This window comes from Athalia rosae, chromosome 8 (assembly GCF_917208135.1).
Source record: "Athalia rosae chromosome 8, iyAthRosa1.1, whole genome shotgun sequence".
NCBI lineage: Eukaryota > Metazoa > Arthropoda > Insecta > Hymenoptera > Athaliidae > Athalia > Athalia rosae.
In genome coordinates, this window is record NC_064033.1 from 1,787,295 (window position 1) to 1,812,543 (window position 25,249).

At 39.8% G+C, this 25,249-nt stretch overlaps 4 protein-coding genes and 1 long non-coding RNA gene across 10 annotated transcripts; 1 reads left to right on the forward strand and 4 right to left on the reverse strand.

Moving 5' to 3' along the window:
- Window positions 1-17,738, reverse strand: LOC125502005. 6 transcript variants are annotated; one of them, XR_007279784.1, is made up of 7 exons: window positions 11,841-12,258; window positions 10,994-11,218; window positions 2,332-2,601; window positions 2,111-2,256; window positions 1,601-1,696; window positions 269-369; window positions 1-97 (listed from the first exon to the last, which is right to left on the reverse strand). It is a non-coding gene; the product is annotated as an uncharacterized LOC125502005 (long non-coding RNA). The 6 variants fall into 6 exon arrangements; XR_007279779.1 differs by having other exon boundaries at window positions 7-97; window positions 2,111-2,601; window positions 11,841-12,251; XR_007279783.1 differs by lacking the exons at window positions 10,994-11,218; window positions 11,841-12,258 and adding an exon at window positions 17,690-17,738 and having other exon boundaries at window positions 17-97; window positions 2,111-2,601.
- LOC105687977 lies at window positions 4,052-5,701 on the reverse strand. The gene is made up of 2 exons (XM_012403959.3): window positions 5,567-5,701; window positions 4,052-5,493 (listed from the first exon to the last, which is right to left on the reverse strand). Exons 1-2 carry the CDS (start codon window positions 5,684-5,686, stop codon window positions 4,708-4,710), a joined length of 906 nt encoding a protein of 301 aa, XP_012259382.2. The 5' UTR covers window positions 5,687-5,701; the 3' UTR covers window positions 4,052-4,707.
- Window positions 5,915-8,204, reverse strand: LOC105687975. The gene has a single exon (XM_012403958.3). It carries the CDS (start codon window positions 7,179-7,181, stop codon window positions 5,922-5,924), a length of 1,260 nt encoding a protein of 419 aa, XP_012259381.2. The 5' UTR covers window positions 7,182-8,204; the 3' UTR covers window positions 5,915-5,921.
- On the forward strand, window positions 13,992-23,768 carry LOC105688155 (proton-coupled amino acid transporter-like protein pathetic). The gene is made up of 10 exons (XM_012404246.3): window positions 13,992-14,230; window positions 19,023-19,104; window positions 19,411-19,499; window positions 20,221-20,328; window positions 20,419-20,569; window positions 20,654-20,775; window positions 20,871-21,226; window positions 21,325-21,508; window positions 21,598-21,764; window positions 21,877-23,768. Exons 2-10 carry the CDS (start codon window positions 19,102-19,104, stop codon window positions 22,119-22,121), a joined length of 1,425 nt encoding a protein of 474 aa, XP_012259669.2. The 5' UTR covers window positions 13,992-14,230; window positions 19,023-19,101; the 3' UTR covers window positions 22,122-23,768.
- On the reverse strand, window positions 23,769-24,224 carry LOC105688156 (DNA-directed RNA polymerases I, II, and III subunit RPABC5). Its single transcript, XM_012404247.3, has 2 exons — window positions 24,055-24,224; window positions 23,769-23,973 (listed from the first exon to the last, which is right to left on the reverse strand). Exons 1-2 carry the CDS (start codon window positions 24,147-24,149, stop codon window positions 23,865-23,867), a joined length of 204 nt encoding a protein of 67 aa, XP_012259670.1. The 5' UTR covers window positions 24,150-24,224; the 3' UTR covers window positions 23,769-23,864.
- Window positions 24,225-25,249: the final 1,025 nt, after the last annotated feature.

Below are 25,249 nucleotides of genomic sequence, written 5' to 3' on the forward strand. Positions count from 1 at the left end.
GAGGCCGCGCAGTCCCAGGGGACGAGTCCCTGGACTCCCCCTGATGAACAGGGGAAGTCCAGGGGGTCATAACTGCGGCGGCAGCATCTCCGAGTACCTGAAACATATGGAAGATTGATTATTAATGAGATGCATATAAGAACATATTATTACCAATATTATATTCTATGTCGATATATTAATTATATGTCATATTACATTATATGTAAATATATTGCTGCCAATGTGACGTTATAATATCTTGCATTGAATATATTATTATAATCACCTGTAAACGAATTGTGCGATGGCATGGAAGTCCTGCCCTTCAGGGTTGAAAGTTGAAGAGGTACTGCGATGATCAAGGCACTGTGACGACGAATTGAGAGCCTGAAAAAAAATGTCATATAAGAAATGAAATAATATTGTCAAACTGGATCTTAAATATATGAATAAATTTGTTCAGAATATAACAGCGGACATTGTTTCTGAACCTGTGAAAAATTTCCAAATCCTACTGATAAACGAATTCTAGTACTACTATCCAGCAGTTGGAGACATAACGATTAGATGAGTAAATATGGAAGAGTTCAATATTGATTCAATAACGAGATGAATGAATGATTCGATGAATAACTGAATGAATGAATGAATGCATCAAGATACGAATGAATAATCTACTTTTCCGAAATGCTGAAAGCAATGATAGATTGTTTGATCATTGGAAAAGTCTGTGATAATAGATGAGACGATAGATTCACATGTGATTTCACAGAAATCATGCATGAATTCATGATTTGATAACAGGATGAATTAATGACTGACTGAATAAATGAATGATTGAATGAAGAACTGAATAAATGACTGAATGCATCAAGATACACATGAATTATCTACTTTTCCGAAATGCTAGAAGCAATAATTGATTGTTTGATGACTAGAAGAGTCTGCAATCATAGATGCGATCATAGATTCACATGTGATTCGATAGGAATAATGCCTGAATTCATGATTTGATAGTGGAATAAATTAATGAATAACTCAATGAATAAATATTTCAATCAATAACTAAATAAATGAACGTATGCATCGAGATACGAATGGATTATCTACTATTTCGAAATGCTAGAAGCACTAATTGATTGTTTGATTAAAAGAGTCTGCAATCATAGACGCGACGATTGCTTCACATTGAGAGTAGATAGGCATTGGGTTCGAATTCTTAGTTCAATGAATGAATCAATAGATTACTAACTTGATTAATGAATGAATTAATCAATGAACACATCCATATCATTAATCATCATCAAATGTTTGTCGCGATCTCCGCCATTCGTCGAGTAAAGCTAGCAATAAATCTCATAGAGATATTCTCGATCCTGAACTTCCCAGATTCATGAACTTTTCGACTTTTCGAAAAACTCTTCAAAAAAAATTCCAATTCCGATCTCAAATTTTAAGAAATATTCAAGGCGTTTTCTCGAGACGAAAGAAAAAGTTTAATAGAACCCTAACTCTAGTACGCTCATTGAATGCATTTTGACTCCAGAAATGCAAATCAGACAGACCACTTCTCATCTCATTACAAGTCAACGAATACACGATAGCAATCATTTCTTACCTTATACGAATTTTTCAGCACAACGTAGGGATAGTAATTCAGAGTTGAACCGTATTGGGAAGAACCAGGCACCTTCGACGCCTGTCAAGTATGAATCTGAAATGCGAAAATACCATGTCAGAAACCGAGTGAAATTGTGAAATTGAACCTCAAATATATTAATAAATTCGTTCACGAAATGGCAATGAAGCGTAATTTTAAACCAAAATCCCGATGATAAGTACCTTCGGTAATGTTGGACAAAAAAATTGATAGTTTTCCAACTTTTGTTCATACTATTCCGAAATCAATCAGATTATTGTTAATCAAGTCAATGAACATAGGAATATAATAATGCGTAACGAACTAGCTATAGTTATTTGGAATTCGAACGATAAAAGTTTTTTCTACAGCGCAAAATCGTGACCCTCATACTTTTCCAATTTAAAATACAGGGAATACGATGGCGGAAAATCAAAGTCCTGCGTTTTTGCGCAAAGATCTTAATCCTGGTAAAAACATTATGCTCACCAGTGCTTATGGAAAAATCTCCGAGTTACGGAATTCACGAAATTTCCACTGATATAGTTTTTTCACTAGCTACCGATTGTCAAGCACTTTTTCAAAATATGTAGATCAACCGAAACACTACTTCCCGAGTCACGGCTGGATCAAAACTGGACACCGGACTCGTTATCGACAAAATTTATGGCGCTGTAGTAACTGCGTACTATTCCATTGCTAATCCTCACCCAAATATATGTCTCTCTCTCCTCGCTGGCTTCTTCTCTCTCTTCTCAAAGGATGTGTACGTACGCGCTACCATCGATGTCGCTCCCGATGACCACGTCGCTTCGGCTGCCGCGGTCATACTGCCGTTGCCTTGGAAAAGGAGGATCTACGTACGAGGCGCTCCAATGAACGAATACCGAATTGCACGTTCGCAATTGGCTGTTTTGAGATTACTCGGGATTTTTCAGTCTCCTTTTTTCAAAGTCTTCGCTTATTTTTGGGGTGATTCTCTGGAATGTCGAGGTGAAAATCACTAAAGACTGTAGTCGCTGCACATTTTTAGGGGTGAAAAAACGTCTATTCTTTCTGAGTTTGTCAATGGACTTGAGCCCAGGAATCCGAATTCACAAGTTGAATTTATATATCTACGAAAATGATCAAGTTATCGCTATTTTTTCGCCTTTTGGAGCAGAAAAAAAAGGGGCACCCCTTGGATTTTTGCTGTTTTGGGATTTACGATAAAAAATTACTTTTTCACTAGATTCTTATGTAATTTGAGCTCAGGAATCCGAATCTGAAAGGAAAATTGATCTATCTTCAAAATTGACCGAGTTATCGCCAATATTCAGCTTTTAGGGGTCGAAAAAAAAAAAATTATTTTTTAATCTATATTTATGTAATTTGAGCTCAGGAATCTGAATCTGAAAGAAAAATTTATCTATTCATGAAATTTATCGAGTTATCCCCATTTTTAGGCATTTTTTAGCATAAATTCGAGGATATCTCGAAGGGAAAAAATCGTAGCTCAATTTGGACAACGGATTCGTGTTCCTGAGGTCAAAATACATAAGAAAAGTGCCATACGATCAATTTCAAAAAATAAAAATTTTTGGTCAAAATTTGAAAAAATCGTAAGGGGTACCCCTTGGAAAAATCTCAAATTTTGGCCAAAAATTTTTATTTTTTTTAATTGATCGTATGGCACTTTTCTTACGTATTTTGACCTCAGGAACACGAATCCGTTGTCAAAAATGAGCTACGATTTTTGCCCTTCGAGATATCCTCAAATTTATGCCAAAAAATGCCTAAAAATGGCGATAATTTAATCAATTTCATAGATAGATTAATTTTTCTTCCGGATTCAGATTCCTGAGCTCAAATCGCATTAAAATAGATGAAAAAATGAATTTTTTATTTTTGACCCCAAAAAGTTGAAATTTGAGGATATGTCGAAGGGAAAAAATCGTAGCTCAATTTGGACAACGGATTCGTGTTCCCGAGGTCAAAATACGTCAGAAAAGTATAATACAATCAATTTTTCAACTACTTTACTTTTGGCCCAAAAATCACTATAAATCCCAATCGGTATACCTTGGATTCTTTGGATTTTTGGGCCAAGAAGGAAGTTATGACACTCTTGTAATGTATTCTGACCTCAGGAATCCTTATCTGAAAGCCAACATCATCTACTCATGCAATCGATCAAGTAATCATCAATTATTCGCTGTTGGGAGCAGAAAAATTCAGAAATATCGATTGGTTTTAGTCGTAGACCCACTTTGCTTCGTCGCATCTATGCATGGAGCGAAATATTCGAATTTCTCAATTTACCAGCGAACCCGAGCTGAGCCGGAGTCAGGTAGCCACGAGCGAGGGGTCTTGTTGTGGGGCGTCACCTCTGCACAGCCCCCAAGGTGACGTCTCACAACAAAGCGCTACGCTGCTGGCTGCACTGACTCCAGCAAAGCTCGGGTTTGCTCGTAGACTAAAAAATTCGATCATTTTGACGCAGAGTTATTCTCAAATTCATGGTAAAAAAAGCGAGATAGATCAATTTTTTTTTCAGATTCGGATTCCTGAGATCAGATTGCCTAGCGCTAGGCGCTCCGCTTTTTTTCAACCCTCATCGTACATCGAAATTCCAAGGGATGGCGCTAGCATTAGCATCCCCTTATAAATTGAAGTGAGAGTCCTTCAATTTAGGAAATAGATGTTTTATTTTAAGTTTCGATTTATTTTATCAGCTTGCATTCATTGTATCTGGGGTTCGCATTTGCATGAGTCAGAATATCAGTTATCCAAGGAGGTTTCGCAAATGATGGTGACCTTAACCAATCATCAGTGTAGTTCTCGGATGTACTTCGTTAAATAAATTGGGTCAGATTATGACTAAAAAAAATGTGACTGGAAAAAACCGCTGTGCGAATCAAATATTAAGACTCACGAATACGGCAAAAAAGTTTTCACATGATACGTATTTCGTTACACTTCTGATTCCATAAAGATTCATCTGTAACTGAATGAATAAAAATTTGTATATAATTTCCAAAAAGTATATTTTTCGTTTCACAACACCACCCCGATGATCCTTCTTTCATATCCATCGATCTTCGTGATCATTTCGTGTTGCAACAGTTGATACTTTTCTCCAAATCTTTAATCGGACATCCGCACTTCCGAATCGGCGAGCCGAAAGAGGGAGCAAAGAGTCCCGGAGGGGATGCGCCGTCGAAGGATATCGTTCCGTAATCGGGGGGTTTGTAATTTCTCGGTGATCGAAAAGCGGTCCCCGAGGCCTGATATGTCGGGCAACACGGTTTCGGGGGACAAGCCTCGCCTCCACCACCTCTTGAAACAGCCCGAGCTTCTCTGGCGCAGCAACATTTCGGGGGAGAAGGTGGCGCCGGTATGGCCATACCGGATGGAAGCTTTTTACATTGATAAACGGGGCTGTTCGCTACGCCCTTGAAAAGATAGGGCTTCTTGTTGTGCGGTATTTGAAATTGCGTAACGATTTTTCTCCCGAAACAAGAAACCCTTATGAACACGGTAACCTCGCCGACGTTCTGACCAGTCGCTGTGAATATTTTGAAGGTGTCTCTCATGGTGCGAGAGGGATTACCAGCCTCAAAAATGTGCTTGTTGAGTAGCGCGTTGAAAAGATCCTTCACTTGAATCTGGTAGGTACCGATGAGCATTACGTCGGGAAGGACACCGGGGGGTAGTTTTTTGTATACCGACATCGTCACCGGAAAAGCTCGAAGAGGTTTTTCCACCACGATCGACGGCAAGGCGAATAGACAGGATTTTCCCTTTTTGAAGAGCTGGACGTCACCGCCGACGCAGGTACAACCGTCGGACGATGCCTCCTGAGAGATATTTATCGGCGGTAGATTCAGGACCTGATCGAAAGGACGAATTTAGTTCGCGAGAATCGTTCGTCACGTACGGTGACAAAAAACATTCCAGCCTCACTTGAAACGAAACGCAGGTGACAGAGGGAAGAATTTCATCGTACATCGCGCGTACCGACGGTATGTTCACCTTGTCCACGACAAATTCCATCAAAAAAAGCTGCTGCTCCTGATCTTCCATTTCGAAAGCTTGGTTTGTTTTTTTTTTTTTTAATTTTGATTTTTGCTCGCGATCAAATTATTTTTCGATCCGGTCACGCCATCAATTTTTGTCAACGAAAGAAAGTCAGAGTAGTGATAATAATCGATAGCCTTGAAGTGTGCCGGACTTTTATTGAATCGTCGTCGATTGCAACCGGATTGATCTGAACGCATGAGGTTTCGACCGGTGTGAAATCGAATCGGTTCGTCTGCTCCTATTTTTTCCCCTTCTTTTTCTTGCCTTTTCCCTTCCCTTTTCCTCCCTTGTCGGCTTCGGTCTGCATCTCTCTGGTTTCGTACCGGATCGGCGGACGTCTCTCCGGACCTTTTGGCGTCCTCATTTCCAGTTGTAGATCTGATTTTTCTCCGGCGGAAACGAGTCCCTTCTTTCCGATCCTCAATATGAACACATCGTGTTCGGAATCAGGAGGATTGTTCGGTCCAGTAGCCTGAGATTCCGGAACTACCGTGACAGTCGGCTGTTTGTCGTCCCCGCAGTCCAGGAGTCCCGAAACCTTGAGGACAACGGCCTTCCCGCAGGGCTGACCTCCTCGACTCGACTGAATCGGTCCGCTTCCGATAATCGGCGGGGGATAGGAAGCTGGTTTTTCAAAAATTGAAGGGCCGTCCGGATGAGGGCAGGCGGGGGTCACGGGACGCGCTATCGCTCCGAATTCCAAACCGCAGGGAAGACAGGAATATCTTTCGGGGGCGCAGACGGGACAGGATTTGGTGACGTCGTCGCTGGAATCCCCGCATATGTCCATATTGCTGTAACTGATGATTCTGCACTTGTAGGCGAGAGTTTTCTCATCGATTTCATCACCTCTGAAGTAAAAGGTGTGCTGCTTCTCTCCACCGAGAACGGACGGGGCGTCGAATTCCGTAACGATTGTTTGCCCGAACGCCGATAATCTCGCGTAAACCGTTATCTCTCCGACTTGTTCGCCGTTAAAAAGTAGGGGGTACTCGTTCTCGCATGTCTGCGGAGGTGGTATCTGGCCCTCCTTGCATCGTTCTAGGTGAAATTTTATCTCGGAAAATTGCCGACTCATATCAATGTAGCTGACGCCTACCAGAACGTTCGGTTTTATGTTATCCGGCATCTTCTTTTGGACGATCATCGCTACGCTAAATTCGGACAATTTATTCAAAACGACCTCCTCGGCTATGGCGAACATCACGGAACGTCCTGAGTAAAAATATTCGATATCGTCGGCGATACCGGCTTGCGGTTCGAACATCGGATCCACCGGAGTAACCTCGATACCGTCGTCGTTGAACGTTAAAAATCTGAAGCAGACGCTCGTCGGGACGAAAAACATTTGATTCAATTTAGCGAGTCTGTCGCCCGAAATACTGTGCACGAAAAATTCCAACAGGAACAGGTACTGTTCCCGCGTCGCAGGTTCTGCGTTTCCCTTTCTTGCTCCGAAACCCGATTTCGGAGGCGCTTCGATTCGCACCACCGACATGATTTCTATTTCGATACCGATTTATTTTTCAATCGTTTTCCATGTGTGCGAGAGGAGAAAAAAATCAAACAACTTGTTAATTTTAAGGGTTACTTCGTGATTTTTTGAAATACCAAAAAATAAATCAGCTGTTAAAAGTCCGTGCCAAAAAATTGAAATCCCTCTGCCAAATTACTTCTCATCTGTTGCCAGTAGGGGATGAGAATAACTATTTTTTTTCTCTCGTATAATCTGCCGATTTCAATTCGCTCGGATTTGGTATTTTATATTTACAGAGTTGGTGTACCGCACGAACGGAATTAAATTTCTTATCGCGATTATAACGTTTCGTTATAATCGTTGCTATCGCTACAAGATAAAAACACCTCATTGTGAGCTACGAATTAGTAACTTTGAAGAATGCTCGTTGAAAAAAATCCAACCACGTAATTCCTTCGAGGAGGATTTCGAGATGTTTTTCGTACGTCCCAACAAAATTACAGGAAGATCCGATTCGATCTCATCGATAACGTTTTCCAAATTTTATCTTTCGATCGTTTTCGTCCACAGTATCCAAATCCCGAACCCGTGGGTCACAGCGTCACGGAGGTTCGCCAGAGTTATCTGACCGACGGGGTTCTTCTAAACGGTCGAATTGGTCCGACTCATAAGCTGGTCGCCAAGCAATTATCGCCGATACCTCGAGGGCCGGGTGAGTAGATACGCTCGGTTGGTCAATCGACGGAATTAGACTGAAGAGGAAAAAAGAAAGGAGAGACCAAAAAAAAAAACTAACCGCGCTCGTAATTTCACGTGAGCTATATTCTAGCGGATCGTTTGCCGACATCGCATTAAACGCGATCAATTAATCAATGAGGTCACGTCAATAATTCTATAGCTCCACCGGGAGCTATCGAGCTATGACATACAAAGTTCACTCCCTGAACTCGCTGATCACGCGACTTTCACTTATCGTTTTAGCGTTATAGGTAGCCTATACTCGTTGCTTGTGATACCGAGAATGGGGTAAAGAATAAACGCTTGACGCGATTAACATCCCTTTGGACTTTGTAGAACGAGACGTCGAGCACCGTCTCAAATATCACCGTACAGAGGGATGCGAATCAGCTCGATTTTCTTCGTATTCGCTACCAAGAATCCTCCGCACCGCGCGGTAGAATTTATTCCTCGATAATCGAGACGATGGGATGAAGGGAGTTAGAATTGAGATGTGATTAATTTTCCACGGATTCCGAGAGATTATTTTTTCCCGACAGACGACCCGGTCGCTCCCAGGGCCAAGGTCAGTTCGAGGACGTTGGATCGATGGGTGGATAAGAGCAAAGCTTGGTACGTCGACGAATGCGGGAGAAATGCAAAGGCCTTGTACTCCGTGATGGGGCTTCTGCCGAAGGAGAAGGTCGACCTCTACGCCGGTTGGAAAAGTGAGCCGAAATTCGAGTGAAAATAAAATAAAATAAAACGAAAGGAAATTTCAAACGAATCGATAATTGAATGACGAAATCGACGACGACCGAAGTCGTATCGGGAGTAGGTGATCGCGGACTACATAGTTATATTACAGATTCGATAGAATTAATTCCGGGTTAAAAAAGGGTAACAACCGTTTTATTCGCTGATTGCTTTTCATTCGAGTTAATTGAGAACGTCTGCTTCGGATCTGTTCCTCAAACGAATCGGAGATTCATTACAGCCAATGAATATGTTGCAAAATTAATTTTCTACAGCAAAAAAGGAAAATAATCCCAACGCTAGAATTTCGAAACGCAGGCGACTGTTGAGCTATCCCCAGCTCTCGGATATCCTCATGTTAATTGACCGGAAATCGTCGCGAGGCATCGAACAATTAAAATCGTTGTCTACTTCTCGAAAAATATTCTCAAAGGAAAATTCCAACGTCAGCTACGAACCTGGCTGACTCGGAATAAAATATTGCCGAAATTGCTGCAATAACGATTTGCCGAAGATGACCGAGCGAAAAAGTAAATCTCTACGCAAACTCAACACCCACTTGTGCCGGCAACTTTTTCGAACTACGCAGGTATACGTGCGACCGATTCGCGGTATATATCACACGCGATGACGATACCATATTTATGCACACCCGCGCTGTCTCGTGATATCATCCGCGAGTGAAAGGAAAAATTTTTACCGAGTCACGGTCCGGCTTCCGCGCTCTGAAATATTTCACTCAGAACCGAGTCTCGAATTTATTTTTTCAATTTTCGTTCCATCTCATTTCTCTCAGGCAAAGTCTCCCCGTTTCCTCGCAGCGAGCAGTACGAGTATCGGTTCATAAAAAATAGGCGATTGAAAAACGCTGAAAATCAAGCTAGAGAATCGATCGAAGAAGAAGAAGTTGCTTCGGAACCGGAAAAAAATCACAGGTGAAATCTTATCACAGACTCAATGATTCCGCGGGTTTTGAATGCAGATTCTCATGGGTTGGTAGTCGTCGACTTCTATCAGTAAATGGAAATGTACGAATTTATTTTTTTCTTTTTTTTTTTTTTTGTATGCACAGACAAGCCTTTCAATTACAGTACCGTAACTCTATACGTACCATTACTTAATGCCACGTTCCGTATTGATCTCCGGGCGATACCGGGAAGCATCACGAGTCGAGAATACCGTGGAGTTGGCGAGTTTGCTTGAAGCGTTTGGTAAATGAAAAAAAATCGGAGAAGAAAAGAGGCGTTGCGTAAAATCAGATTAACGTACGGCTGTGAACTTATCTGTCCTCGGTAGCTCGGACCGATTTACCAATCGCGATCGACGTCGAGTCGTCGAAACCCGAGAACGATGCAACTTTTTTCATTGACCCGAGTCTTGTACTTGCGTGCTTTTTTTTTTCAGCTTCGGAACAACGGCAGCTTTTCAATTCACGACTACACCGATTTGGTGGCAAAGCGAAATTCCGAAACGCGTCAACGGCACCGTTGGACGTCCAGATGATTATCATTTTCAACGATTGCCGGATTTATCGGAAGAATCAACTGAACGGAAAGTGAGTGTTTTTGGTTTCTTTTTTCTCGATACGATTTTTGTCTCGAGAATCGAGAATTTCTTCAATATTTCCCGGAGCTTATCTGGCAGGAAATGAATTTTTTCTTTCAAACTTGTTATGACTGTTAACACCCGACGGGTTACGGAATTAAGTACAGCGTGACGATCGCTGAAAATTATCTTATGAAATATTGACCAACGTGTTATTTGAGTACACACACGTTCGGCCTGTTGCCGCGCGGTTCTTATCAAATAATTTCGTAACGAAACGGTTGGAGTTTTTATCCCAAACTTCGTCTTATCTAATTGTCAATATAATAAAATTGATTGCGTTCGTAACGTAATGCAGAATCCGCATTTCGCATTACGTAAACTAACGATTAATTTTGGCCAACTTGGATAAATCGTGCTCCATAGTTTTATGATAAAAAAAAAACCGGCGTATCCTAAAAACCTTTGGAAATTTTCCCTCCCCGCGTCCGCCTGCAATCGTTTTCGATGAGCTTACAAAGCCAAGCTTCACGAGGATTTGTCGAGACACCGAGCTGAAACTTTACGAGGTTTCGATATCCGATGTAAGTTACTCTATTCGTCACGTAAAAAAAGATTGCCGAGCCTCACAATTTTTCGCGCGGAAATAGTCGAGGAAAAAAATTTGCCGCGTCCAAATCCTGGTGAAGATTTATTTCCGTAAATTAAATCCTTGACAAACTCGTTTGGTTACGCCTAAAAATTCGGCTCACTTCTTCTTTGCATTTAGCTCTTACAATTTACAAATTTTAGGTGCAAACAAAAAAAATGCGTACCTCAAGCGTGCATTTTTTTCTTTTTCGCTTGTGCAGCAGAAGCATTCGGAGGAAGAGGGAATGCGGGAGAGCCGAGACGTCGATAAAACCGACGCGGTCATGACGCGGGCGATCGTCGATGAAGGTGGGATTCTCAAGGACAGAGAAGTACCCGTTGAAGTCGGGAGTTTCGGACACTCGCGATCTCCTCCAGAAGGTATAATTATGTTATCAATAGCTAGAATGCTGTAAAGTCAAAGTATATAATTAGATCGGAAACTGCGGTTATACGCGAGTAGATAATAATTTTTTTGTTTTTTTTAACAAAAGTAATGAAATAACTTCTAGGTCGCAAATAATTCATAAAATACACACCGTATTATCATGAAATTATCTATGAGCGAATAAAAACATGACGACGAGAAAATTACATTGAAAATAGTTGCACCTATGTCTCTGGCCGAGGTTACCTTGTAAAACGCGAATACCTGCCTTCATGAGCGCGAGGCCTAGAAGAAACTAGAATCTCGTTGAATCCGTTGATTGCAAATGGTTGGAAAATTTCGAAAAATATTTTCGAAACACGGTCAACTGAAAATTAGTGTTCCGGAAATCGGGTGCACTGATATCAGAAATATCCCGAGAAACAACATGTTTTTCCGGTTTATAGCTTCTGCGGTAATTGCTCACATGACTTGAAAAATTCATAATGAATCCCATGAAGAGGGAAATGTACGAAGCCGACGAACGCGTTTACCGTTATTTAGTTACGTAGCAAAATGAGATAAGATAAAATGAAGTAAGCTAGGAAATTGAAGAGAACAAAATAGCCTGATGATATTTCAGACGGTCAGACATTCTTTGTTACCTTTGCCCCTAGCGGGGCGAAAATTTCTATAGGAAATGAGGCTTCAGGTAAATTTTCCTTCGAGGTACCGGCTGACAAGTAGAAATACACAGCGTAATTTCAACGATGTGCAGACGCCAGCATTGCCGAGCTAACGGCGTAGTCGCCTTTCTTTTTACTTCGAAATTATTTAATTAAACCAACTTCGTTTATAAGTGCGCGTACGCACAATAGAATTCCGCGATCCAATTTGTCGAGCGTTTATCCAACTGAACGTGACGGAGTGACAGCCAACTGGTACTTGGCTGTCTTACAGACGAGATAAACTCGTCGGTTTGAAATGAAGAAATATTTGTTCCGGGCCAACTAGGGTGGTCGCGCATGACTCACGATAGAGAAAGTGATTTCTAGAATGTGACAAAAACCATTGTGGCATTTCTCTGATCCAGATCCAAAGTATAGACAGGATCAAAGGTCGAGGAGGAAGAAAATTTATCCGACTGATAACGAGTGTTGTAAAAGTTTCTCCTCTAATTTCTTGTCCGGCAGATAAATCGTCGGTCGAGGAAACCGAGAACGAAAGGAAAAAGACGGACGAGGTGTATGCGGTTTCGAAAAGAGCTGATCTAAAATTGCAGCGAAAAAAGAAGCAGGGTGACGAAAAGAAACTCGATCCAAGATGGCATCCCTGGCACGAGGTCTGCGACGTGCCCGAGAGTGATGCGGAACGCAAAAGAGCTATGTTGAATCTGCACAGACCTTATCGCCACGAAATTAATACCTGGTACTCGAAAAACAAACCGACGAAACTCCTCCCGCCTGTGATCCACGAGGGAAAAAGGCCCATACTTGAGTGGCACTTCTCTAATCTCTAGATCTCGAGGAAAACCGCCGTCGTACCTCGTAGACGTTATCGATTTTCCCCTCTCGGCTTGGCCGATCGCGAATTTAAATTCTGTAAACGAGTAGTAAAAATTTACATCGTCTCTTTACCGCGTAACTCGATCACGGAGTTGAGAAGCAATGTATGTAGTTTCCGTCCCTCCTCTCGCGGTAAAGATTGATAAGAGCTATTTGCATTAATTTCTTTGTCACGCAGATGTTGGATCGGTAACGATATCGGGTATCCAGGCGCCGAGCAAGTTCATTTCTTGCGGCACTTTAAATAGTTCTCAACTGTTACCTTGGCACATTATACTTGTCCGCTTAATTTGTAGATTTCTGGTCACGTGTTTCAGGTTTTTGCTATAAATAGCGAAGATGCCTCAGCCGAAATTCATCGATCGTGAGTCGGCACTCCGCTTGTCTGCATACCTATACAACTCCTGTCCAGATACCATTTGTTCAACGATCTGAAACGAACCGCTTCTCAAAATCGACACAGGCGTGCCCGATTCCCAATTGACCCGGACGGTCGTTGATCAGAAATATGAGTACGTGCAGTCCGCTCGATTCTCTCGCTCGTTCGACAACCAAATTTTTCATAGGATGTATGTACGATGCAACGAGCGCTCGACGAGTGAATTCCATCGGTATAAATCAGATTCATCCGAGTAAATAGACGGCATTTAAATTCTTCACGAGGAAAGAAATATTGCGATCATAAATCGAGCCCCCGCGGAGTTGGGTCAGGGTGACGACGATAAGGTGGTTTTTTTTTTTTTTTTCTTTCATTTCTTCAAGCGTTTAAAAACAAGATTCTCGCGAATATCTATTTTGAATAAATACGTCCAAATGCGTCACGCCGCGTACGATCTCGTGGGCGACGACGAAGCCATCGGTTTCCCATCTCTTCCTTCCTTTTCGAGTAGGTAGACAAATGGTACGCATCTGTGCCACGATTCTGATCCGAATAGAATTTCAAATGAGACAGCGTAAGCGGTTTTTCTTTCAAAGACTTTTCCTTCTATTTTTTTTTTTTTTTTCTTTTTTCTGCCAGGAAAAGAACATATTGCAATTTTTTTCACAACGCCCCCGAACTCTGATACGGTTTTGAGTGTCGCGGCGGCAGTTGTGGCGGCGTTTCGGCGTCACGACGCTCGTTCCGCACCTACATAGGACTTACACGTACATAATCTCAAATACCACGTTATCTCCACCTACACGAACCTACGCAAGCGTCGTTTCACTCCACGTATAGTCTCTCGTAGACGACGTACAGTGGGGACGCCGGTCGTTTTCGACCCTTGTGTAAATTTTAGACTTCAGTATTGAGTCGAACGACGGGCGGCCACCAGTGCCGCGAGATCGTTGCGCGTTTCCTCGGACTGCGTTTGTGAAGGGGGAATTTTTTTGTCCCTTTTTGTTTTTTTTTCTTTTCCGTCGAAAATTTTTATTTCCATTCGCCTGTAAAATAAAAAGAAAAGTTCGAGCTGTGTTCCGGCGGAAAAAAATATAACGCGACTCCCGGGGTAAGCCGAGTCATACTTCCATTCATTGATTTTTTCCACCGGCGAACTAGGTAATTCGATTTCATGCCCGTACGGACGTATGCGCGTCGGGGGCATACGTGTAAGGATTCTTCCACGGGGTTCGAATCTTCGACGATCGAAACAAGCCGCGATTCAAAATTTTCGAACGTTCTCGAACGTTGGAAAAAAAAAAAAAGAAAAAAAAAATTCCAATTCTCCAAAGGTTTTCTCCGTCTCGCTTTCTTTCCCTCCCCTTTCGTGACGTAAAAATGTACGCTGCATTGCATCAGCCGCGCGAAATGTGCCTACGAACCACGTGTAGCCGACGCCGAGGTATATACGAAGCCAGAAGTAGAAGCAGGCGATTTTAAAACTGACCCGTATGGTCAGCAGCGACGTAGACCGCGCGATGCCGTACGCGTGTTGCGGCGTGATGTTTTGAAAATCGTTGGTTTTGAACGAAACGATTAATTAAATTGTACGACAGAGAGTTCATTTCCCTCCGCCGTTTCTGCTTGTTAATTAAAAAGTTTTCGTGCGTTTCAACGAGCAAAATGGTCGGGCGAAGACGCGTCATTTTTCGTTTTCCGCCGATCGATCGTGTGCAGCCGGTCGTTTGAATTCGGCTCTGTAAAAATTAGTTCGGAGCATGAGAAGCTATAATCTAGTAAATGGGAGCAAACTAATTGTTCGTTTAAATAAATAATAATTTCGGTGATAGCTGCTACTTCGTAAGTTGTACGTTTTCATTGTGAGTTGCGTCATTGGAGTATACGGGAGCTGAAGCTGGGATATTTCTGCACGTGGGAAAGCGTTGAAAATTTATTTTTAAAAAACGCCCTCGAAATCAACCGAGGCATTTTTAGCTCCGAAAAAAATTCTCCCCTCATCACGATGCTGCAACGAAACGTGCGTGCCCGCGGAGAGATGCGGTGCAGATCCGGAATTCCGTATCGCGGAATCTCCGAGTTTCGCACGTTTTTTACACTATTGCGAAATATCGTTTCGACCATACTGTATATTTAATCTCATTTCAATATCCCACGGCCGGATTGTGTAACAACATCGGCATGAAGTACAAGGTTACGTTCTTACACACGTCTGTTCGACTCTTCGTATCCCATCGAGTCATATATATATATATATAGCTGTGTGTAAATGTAGAAGATACCCAAACCGGTGAAATGAGACAAAATAAAAGCGGAGATGAGAGTAAAAAAAAATTCGTACAAGACACGTGTGCGTACGACTCTGTATGGAGGCGTGAGTTTTACCATGCAAAAATTTCCTGACGAACCAGCGAAGAATAATAAAAAAAATAAACTTCAAAAGGCAGCGAAGGCTTATAAAGCACTTTACATTACGTACAACCGCGCGGACGAAATCTAACATCCGATCGTCATATAAATGAAATAATTAAAAGTAATCAGATCGTTCGAATTGAAATTTTATTTAACTCACACCTGCGTGCAGTCTGATTGTTTCGGGTCACACGTGCATTTTAAACACCGTTAAAATATTATACTTATGTCGTTGCTCTGCGTAGATTATGTATATAGTGTCGCGATACGCGTTAATATCATACGGTCGTGGTGAAGCAATGTTTTACATATCATTGCATCACCTTTTTTTTTTTTTTTTTTTTTAATTTTTTGTTTTCTTCTATTTTATCGTAGTCATTGACCCGCGCACCGCAGCAATACTCCTACGTATTACCACTCGTGTAATTGTACGAGCAGAGTAAGGAAGAGAAAAAAAAACTACCGATTAACGGAACTAGAACTGACGGAAATTCAATTCATGGGTTTATCGACGTTGCATTAGTTTCTTTTCTTTCTAATTAAATGGCGAATTTCTAATGGGCATGATACACATAAAATTAAATGCCTTTTATGACGATAGCTTAGCGAGATTATTTTTGGTTACTTTATATCTGATTGTGAAATGTTACATCACTTATCGTTATCATTGGTATTATTTGATCTTTTTTAATTTCATTTGTTCGTTTGTATCTTATTTTTTATTTGCATTCGGGCTTGACTGTGCGAATCCTGTACGTCAAATGATTAGCAATCAAAACTAAGATGAGCTCTTGATGCAAATATATGATTTGTTTTCATAAGGTATTACAGGTACGGTGTACAGTACTGGTTATGATGTCGAGTAATCATCGCCATGAAAATCCTACGTAATCACCTCGCTGTTGTTAAGATTTATTGCTGGTGTCATCAAAGAGTGTTCAAACATCTCGAGATTACATGAATAACGAAGATACATAAACTTAATCAATTATGCATTTCGCTTTTACATAACGCTGTCTACTCGAAAATTTAGCGAATTCGTTTTATGATTCATTATCTACTTTTTTCCTTTCCTTTCTCTTATCCGGCTATTTTACACCCGACGTCATTGACGATAAATTAAATTTTACCGACGTTTCTCGAGTCACTTTTTTTCCTCAATTCAAAGTCCCAACGCTCGAGGTATAATTATCGAGCCACGGAATATGCGACGAATACACCTACGCATGGATAAGCATATTATCCTGCCCAAAAATTTTTCGGTTAACAGTCTCCTTCAAATGCCGAAGAGGACGGGTTTTTTTTTTTTTTTTTTTTCTTCTCATTTCAAACGTACGGTGAATTTGTTTTCTCGACGAGTCGTCAAAATAATTACTCCAGATGAAACATCAAATTCACCGGCAGCTGAAATTATACAGCCACAAGATAATAGAAAAAGTGAATGAAAAAAATTACGTTCTTCAAAAACATTGCCATAAATATTATTATTCAAATACAAGCTATGTGCACTGGCAAAAATTGTTTATAACACGAGTGAAGAGAATATATGAAAACCATCTACGTATAATATGCAGCTGAAATAACGAGATTTTTTTATTCTTGCATATACTGTGAAATGTAAGAGTTACCAAATAAAAAAAGACCGCATGATGAAATCCCTGGGAAATTACTGCAGTTTCAACCCACTGCAGCACAGTCCTGCGCGTATATGTATATCTATATGGGTTATAAAACCGATAAAAATGTCGATGGATTTTACCTGCAACTACCAGAAATCAGAGTAGATATAATATCAACGATACGAAAAGCTGCTGCAGCTCAACCGTCGTGACACAGATTTCAGTTTCTTTTTTTTTTTTTTCTTTTGAAGCACAGCAAATAAACGCTACCTATAGATAACCGATATTTTTATCAGACGGACTTGCATGTTGCGTTTTGAGTTTTTAACTCGTGAAGATTACAGAAATTACAGGACGTTTGATGTACGTATAGATGAATTCTTCGACTAGAAGAATTTGAAAAATAGAGAATTGAAAAAATGTACTCAGAAGGAGATATAATGTGAAAAAGTATGTACACCGTACAGTCGTTTCAGACTGAGTTTTAGTGTGTACAGAAATAGTTTGCATTAGAATAGCAGCAACACGTTGCAAATTACCTTGAAGATTATAGCGGAATAATTTTATTTGACGAATATCATCACCAGCTGCCACTATAACATTCATCTGCAACATCAACCCGTCTACTAACCATATTCTTGGTTCATATTACACACGAGTATCATGTGTGCTATAATGATGACATGAATAAATATTAATTTTTTCGTAGTCCAAAACTTTGAAGTATACGTTACTTGATCAGTACATATACGTCTTTCCATGCTAATTGTACGAATTATCGTGACTAACTGGTGATAAAAAAATTCTCAAAAGTTAGGCCTGAAGTGAAAAATTTTCATCGATCTTACATCGAAAATTGTGAAATTTTAACTCTCATACGGACTCTAATTATTTTTTCTTTATACTTGATAAGGTGAATTTTTATCAAACTGGACAACATCCGCTTTAGACTGGTTCATTAGGAGTCGAGTATTTGAATTTGATCCCTTTATGCGCTAATATAATGTAGTTGGTCGTACGTGATATTAATTGTTTTTCGTTATTCAGCTATGCGGGGTTAAAATTGGGGGTAGAAAATTGGAGAAACTGCACAATTTTTTATCCTACTCCTTTTACATCATATACGCTGCTTCGGTGAACCCGTGAACGTGGCTCATATAATATATGTTTATCACATTGGCACGATAATGCGTAGAATAAGTAAAGTCATACTTTCAACGATTGAAGAATAAATACAAGTTGTACGTCAGTCGACGGTCGGAAAAGAACTTGAAAAAAGAAAATTGATTCAAGGCGCTTTGGACAGCTGGATGACTTCGATGTGACGCTTGCGTTCTTATAATCATTCCGTAACAATATAAACGTAATTTTCAGTTCAAACCTGAGCATTGATATCATTTGATCGATAACCTAATCGACCAGTCAAATCAAAATCCTAATCACGACGCGGTGGGTTTCATAACATCATACGCATCGCATGATACACAAATATTTAGAGTCATGTAGATAAAAATTTGAAGAGAGAGAAAAAAAAAGAGTTACGTTACACGTGATGTGCAAATAATATATAGCCGATTAAAATCTCCATCAGATTAGATAGAATAAAAAAGAACCGCTATCGAAAATTAATTGTAAATTTATTATCCATAGAAATTTGCGGGACCGTTCATTTTTTTTCTATTTCTTTATTTTTTTTTTTTCATCAATTCGCATCACGTATATCCTGTACGACACCGTCGTCGTAGATGAGCCGATTGATATTCCTAGAAAATATGTTTGAAATTCGTGAGATGAATAAGTATAGAGATGAAGATATTGTTATTTTTACTCATAAAGTAGAATAATTTTTTTTTTTTTTTTTCTTCATTCTAGGTACAGAATCCCAGCGGCAAAATTACCGAAAAACTAATTTGGGATACACACACTACATAGAGAAGTCACCTATTCAAACATGGTAAGATTATAATTTCAATTCGTACGTTTGCATACCAGCTGAAATCCTGACCCTCGCGTCATTCCGAGTGTAATGTAATTAATTCGCTTCTATTTAGTAACTTGAGTTTAATTAGTATGACACGATTAACCTTCGCTATGTTTGAAACTCTACATGCGAATGTACATACGTGAATTAATTTTTTCTGTTTGGTTTTTGGCTCGAGAATCGTGTAATTCGGACACCTCGTGATATTCGTGACAGAATTTTGTCCCCCCTCGTCAAGTAATCAAAAAAATTAATTTGTTCTAAATAATTTTCTTACAGGTGAATCCAACCGAACCAGCAGCCACAGAGCTGGAAACTTTTCTGCCACAGGATGGCTCTAATATGAAAGATGGAGCGTTGAGTGCGAAGTAATTGAGTTATTTGTATAATTTTTTCCCTCCCCGCAAAGAATTTATTGTTCGTTGTTGTTTGAAAAACGAGCAAATTGAGAACAACGTCAAAAACACTCGGCCAGTTATTCGGAGTAGCAACAAAAATTTCTTCGACCTCATAAGTCGAAGCGTTGTTTTTTTTTTTTTTGTTTCTCGCCGTTGTAGCAATTGAAGTCGATTATAATTTCATCATCTTCGTTGACTCTGCAAATTCGTGTAATTGCGATTTTTATTATTTAACCGAGTCATGCTTACAAATTGATTGCCCAACGATGTAAATGAAGAGAAATAAGAATTAAATGTCATTCGTATAAAAAGGTCGAGAGCTTTTTACCGAGTTACATGCAGTTCAATTTGACATTCGAAGATTCAAGTACCTATACCGATTGATTCATGGACGTGAGTCATTCAAAGTCGCGGTAAACAGAGTTACAGTTTTACGATCATATGCGTAAACGAGCGATACATGTTATTGCTCTTCTCTTACGAAGATGTGATTAATTTTTCACGTTATCATATTTCCTAACGCAATTCCCATATTGTACGTGTACAAAGGAAATAGATCCGATGCGAACTTTGAACGTTGTTCAAGTTCTTCCCCCACATTATCGCAATTTATCACACAAGACCGTTTGTAACGAATAATCGTATACTCTCCGATACAGATATCATAGAAGAACAATTTTTTCTCATTCAGGTACAAAGTGCAAGTATTACCGCGTGACGCAGAAGCTCCAGTGCTCCAAAATGCGGGAAGTAAAACTTACGATCCTTTCGCAGAACGCCAGAACGATAATCCTACCACGTAAGAAATTCATTCGTCGATATATCCAATTAACTATTAATCGATCGATTGATCCTAAAATTGTCTATTTTTTGTCGTTATTTTTTTCAGAGACTGCGATACGTTGACCCATTTACTCAAGGCATCTCTTGGAACCGGTATCCTGAGTATGCCGTACGCCTTCAAAAGTGCAGGGCTGATAGCCGGTATATTCGCAACTGTCTTAGTCTCCATTATCTGCACACATTGCGCTTACGTTCTTGTGAGTATTCAAATGTTGAGAAAATTATTCGAAAGATTAGCAACGTGAAATCCGGATCAATCGAACGATGTGTATTGATTTCAGGTGAAATGTGGTCAAAAATTATACCACAGGACTCGAAAACCGACGATGACATTCTCCGAGGTCACGGAAACCGCGTTCGCTACTGGACCGGAATGGGGAAGACGATTTGCTCCACTTATGAAGTATGATAATGTGATATTCGAATGAGTTTGAGATAAAAAAAAAATTCTTTTGTAGAGAATTAAAGGCTACAAATTTCGATTCCTTTTTTTTGCAGATACACGATACAAGTAAGTTTATTTGTAACGTATTACGGTACCTGCAGCGTTTACGCCGTAATCGTTGCCGGTAATATCAAACAAGTTATCGATCACTACACGGGCGACCCAATGAACGACCGTGCAATGATAGCCATGCTTTTGCTACCCCTAATCTTGCTGGGCTGGGTACCGAATCTGAGATATCTCGCCCCAGTTTCGATGGTCGCTAACGGTTTCATGGCAATAGGTCTCGGAATTACCTTCTACTACTTGATAGCGGGGATGCAACCGATCACGTCGGACCACTTGACGGTGCCGATAGGAGACCTACCCCAATTTTTCAGTATCACTATATTCGCCATAGAGGCAATAGGTAATTTCTCCACATCCGTTTAGATCCGTGTGAATTATTTCACGTACCTAATAGGGGGTGCAATTAATTTACGTGTGATTTTTTCTTTCACGAATCAGGCGTGGTCATGCCCCTCGAGAACAACATGAAAACCCCGCAGCATTTCCTCGGACTTTGCGGTGTTCTGAACAAGGGTATGTCCGGAGTTACTCTGATCTACATTTTACTTGGATTTTTGGGATTCGTCGCTCACGGATCGAATACGCAAGAGAATATTATTTTGAATTTGTCCGAAACGGAAGTGTGAGTATATTATGAGATCCAAACTTCTTCGCTTTTTTTTTTTTCATTCCAAACGGAAGACCTCCTACAATTTTTATTCGTTATTTCAGACTTGCACAATCCGTAAAAATTCTCATCGCTCTCGCGGTTTATTGCACATTTGGACTGCAGTTCTACGTGTGCTACGAAATCGCGTGGAACGCCATCAAAGAATCTTTCACAAAGCGACCGCTGATCGCCCAATACATTTTGAGAACGGGATTGGTAACTGGCTGCGGTAAGTTAGAGCCTGAATTTTCCCAAAATCGCTCACAAAAATAACGAGGAGACTAAAAGTTGAAGAATTTGAGGCAACAATTCGTCACAAATTTTTAATTTTCTTTTTACAGTTCTGCTGGCCGTTGCAGTGCCTTCGATTTCGCCATTCATGGGACTGATCGGTGCCTTCTGCTTTTCGATATTGGGTCTGGTAATTCCTTTGTTAATCGAGATAGTAACTTGCTGGGACGAGGGTTTCGGCCCCGGAAATTGGGTGCTTGTAAAAAATGTAATTATATGCATACTGGGATTCGTAGTTTTAGTATTCGGATCCCACAGCGCTATAATACAGATCATAGATTTGTTCAGTAAATAATTAAGCTAAAAACAGAAAAAAAATCACTCACAATCTCGCATCGGAATAATGCTTCTTCGCTTTTCGTAATCCCGATTCGTGCAGAGAGCCAATTTTATCGGTTTTGGGCAAACGATTTCCGGGTGTATGCCTGAAAATTAATTTTTTTTCTCGCATAATTATTAGCTTGAATGTCAACGAAGCACCTGCGGTATTAGCGCGAGTGAATAAATGTTAATGGAACAAAGAGGTTTATTAGAAACCTGTTGCGCTGATGCGAGGGGTGCTGGAGTTGCATGAAATTGATTTACAATACGTGCCTTCCTATTTTCGAACATTCTGGTAAAAAGCCACATATTGTAATATCCGCGTACACGGTGGGGAGTAACACCATGTTATTTTGAGGAGCTGAGCTGATCAGTTCGAACAATTCTAGAAGTAAATGAATAATCCCAATAAACGAAGAAAGTATGCAATTAGACTTTAAGTAGAAAAAGTATTCTTGAGAGCTATATAAGAATGATTTTTTTTTTTTTTCTTATTCGAAGGAAAAGATAAAACAATAATATCTATGTATACTCCACGAGCCAATTCGTCTGCCACATCGAAATTTTAGATAGTGTTGGATTTTTATTTCTTGCCGTTTAATTTATAATGAAAACTTAAACAGGTTTTAAGGGTTTTTCGCGGCACATCGAATATATTCTTATAGAACGTTATAATTAGTTAGTTCAATTTCATTTCCGATCATTTTAAGATTAAAAAAAAAAAAAACTTACGTTTCATACCAGAGCATTTAAAAAGTTTTAGGTACTTATATCGTATTGCATAATTAATACCTATGTGTAATAATTTTTAATAAGATACTTTTTGCAGAAATAATAGGTATTTCTTCAATTTTTTTTTCTCATTCATCTCCCGCCTAATTTTTTGTTATGTTTTTATATACGTCACGAAGATATACATATGTAAATACTGTTTATGTAGTAATCGTATTGTAAAACAGGGTCATCTTGAAAAACTAGTTATCAATTATTGTAGAAATTTGGAAAATTTAATGCACAAAATGAATGTCCGTTAGAATGATGAATACTATTCGAATTAATGGAAGCGTTGTATTATGATATAAAACAACGCGAGGAATTTTAATCCAATTTACGACCAGAATTCAACACGGTGTTTAAAAGTTATGACAATATATCAGAACTGTGATTGGTATCTAAATTGCAATAATGTTGATAGGCTGAAAATGTATGAATAAATGCGATAAGTTCGATCGACTCGAAAGTATGTATAGTTAGGTATTCAAATCATTTAATAAACTTAACGATCATATCATTGAAAAATATCTTTAATCATTAGACTAAAATCAGAATAGGGTGCGTATTTATTTTTTACAGCATTTAAAATACTCGTAAGCCCTATTCATGGGTAATACCTATTTACAACATGTCTAGGATGAATATTCGATAGCTTGATAATAAATAGCATCGAATTTACGCCACTTTCAGAAAGTTTTTATGAGCAGCAGCCTCGTCTTTGGGGATATTTTTATGGTAGCTAAATTGCCTTCAAAACATGTATTTTTTAATGTATCACCAAATATGCTATGAGATTTGGTTACAGTCGATGTAAGAAACAGAGAACGAAATAAATATTTCACATGAATACAAGTTTTCGCAAAAGCCTTTTATTGTAGTCATGATATCGGTCATCCAATGAATGGAAAATGAAGTTCAGTCGTCGTTCCCACAGCTCGGCTTCCTACTTTTCGAGCGGAGCATAATTTAGCAGTTTCTCAATCAGGTCAACGTGTCCAAGCAACATTCGACGACAGCAATATCTCTTCAAACCCAGAGCATCCAGTGCATCGCTGAAACAATATAGTTATTTACTTTCAAAAAAGGTTAGGTTTTATATCAGTCTACCAGGATATCTGTATCTGGATTCTTACCCTTCTGTGTATTCTGCCTGCAATAGTCCTAAATACGCCTCCCATTTGTTGCCAATTACTTTGCCACAGGTAAAACAACGTACTGGGATAATCATTTTATATTACAAAACGTTACCTTGAGTTGTTAGCAACTCCTCAACAACGTACTTACAGTATATCATAGTTATGAGTACGCCTGTGCAAGTCTTGGATCAGTGCGGTTGCGTTACGAACTACCATGAAACTTCGGCAGTTACACCGCTCAATACTGCTCGACCGGTATTCGACTACCTAGTCGACCTTCTTGGACAACGAATTCTGAATTCGTTGTTCTCGGACAAACCGAAGACCGGAAATGCTTCTGCAGATCCAAGACCGGAAATGCTTCTGCAGATCCAAGACCGGAAATGCTTCTGCAGATCCCAGACCGGAAATGCTTCTGCAGATCCAAGACCGGATGTGCTTCGAGAGAGCTTTTCATCGACACTTCCCATTTTCTTTCCATAGACCACTTTCCAAAGAACAAAAGTGTGGAATATCAATTTTTCCTCATTTATGAAGAGTTCTTACAATATTTGCGATGAACTGATGATATTAAAAGCATCAGAAAAATTTCTTTCAGATTAATTTACATAGAAATAATAACAAAGTCAGAGTATACAGTTTGAAAATGAATGGGTAATGTCTGACATGAATTTCGCATGACTCCGAATAACATATGCATGCAAATTCTACACAGAATTTGTGCGGAGAATTTTTTTCACAGGACCCCCTTCCAGACCGTGCATGGTTGAGTTTTCGTCTCTCCGATATTTTCTCCACGATGTTAAATACTTCGGTACATAGATTTTGGCTCGCATGTCATGTAATTTATCCGCCATTCTCTAGCGAGAATATTCAGCTATGATTATATCATCTGCTTTTGATATCTTAATTTAACTATACGGTGCATGGTTCCACCGCGTATAGGGTTGTTTATCATAAATTGACACTTCTTTTTACACTACCCTACACACCGTCGTTGTAATAACAACGGAAGACTATAACTATACGGGATATTTAAACAATTTGAGACTCTAGCTCGATTTATAAACATCTGGCACTGCAGGGCATTTTACTATAAAGCAACCAGCTACGGCTATACTTTGGTCGATGTGCGGTTGAACCATACCAACGGGTTATTTCTCCTTTTAGTTTTCAACTCCATGAGGAAACC

Excerpts from the sequence above, each read along its gene's own strand:
- LOC105688155 (XM_012404246.3), top strand. Across the intron at positions 21,227-21,324 it reads ATTCGCCATAGAGGCAATAG|GCGTGGTCATGCCCCTCGAG; the intron begins GTAATTTCTCCA and ends TTCACGAATCAG. Across the intron at positions 21,765-21,876 it reads GGGATTGGTAACTGGCTGCG|TTCTGCTGGCCGTTGCAGTG; the intron begins GTAAGTTAGAGC and ends TTCTTTTTACAG.
- LOC105687977 (XM_012403959.3), bottom strand. The coding sequence starts at position 5,686 with ATGGAAGATCAGGAGCAGCAGCTTTTTTTGATGGAATTTGTCGTGGAC. Across the intron at positions 5,494-5,566 it reads TCACCTGCGTTTCGTTTCAA|GTCCTGAATCTACCGCCGAT; the intron begins GTGAGGCTGGAA and ends CCTTTCGATCAG.
- LOC105688156 (XM_012404247.3), bottom strand. The coding sequence starts at position 24,149 with ATGATTATCCCAGTACGTTGTTTTACCTGTGGCAAAGTAATTGGCAAC. Across the intron at positions 23,974-24,054 it reads CAGGCAGAATACACAGAAGG|CGATGCACTGGATGCTCTGG; the intron begins GTAAGAATCCAG and ends ATATTGTTTCAG.
- LOC105687975 (XM_012403958.3), bottom strand. The coding sequence starts at position 7,181 with ATGTCGGTGGTGCGAATCGAAGCGCCTCCGAAATCGGGTTTCGGAGCA.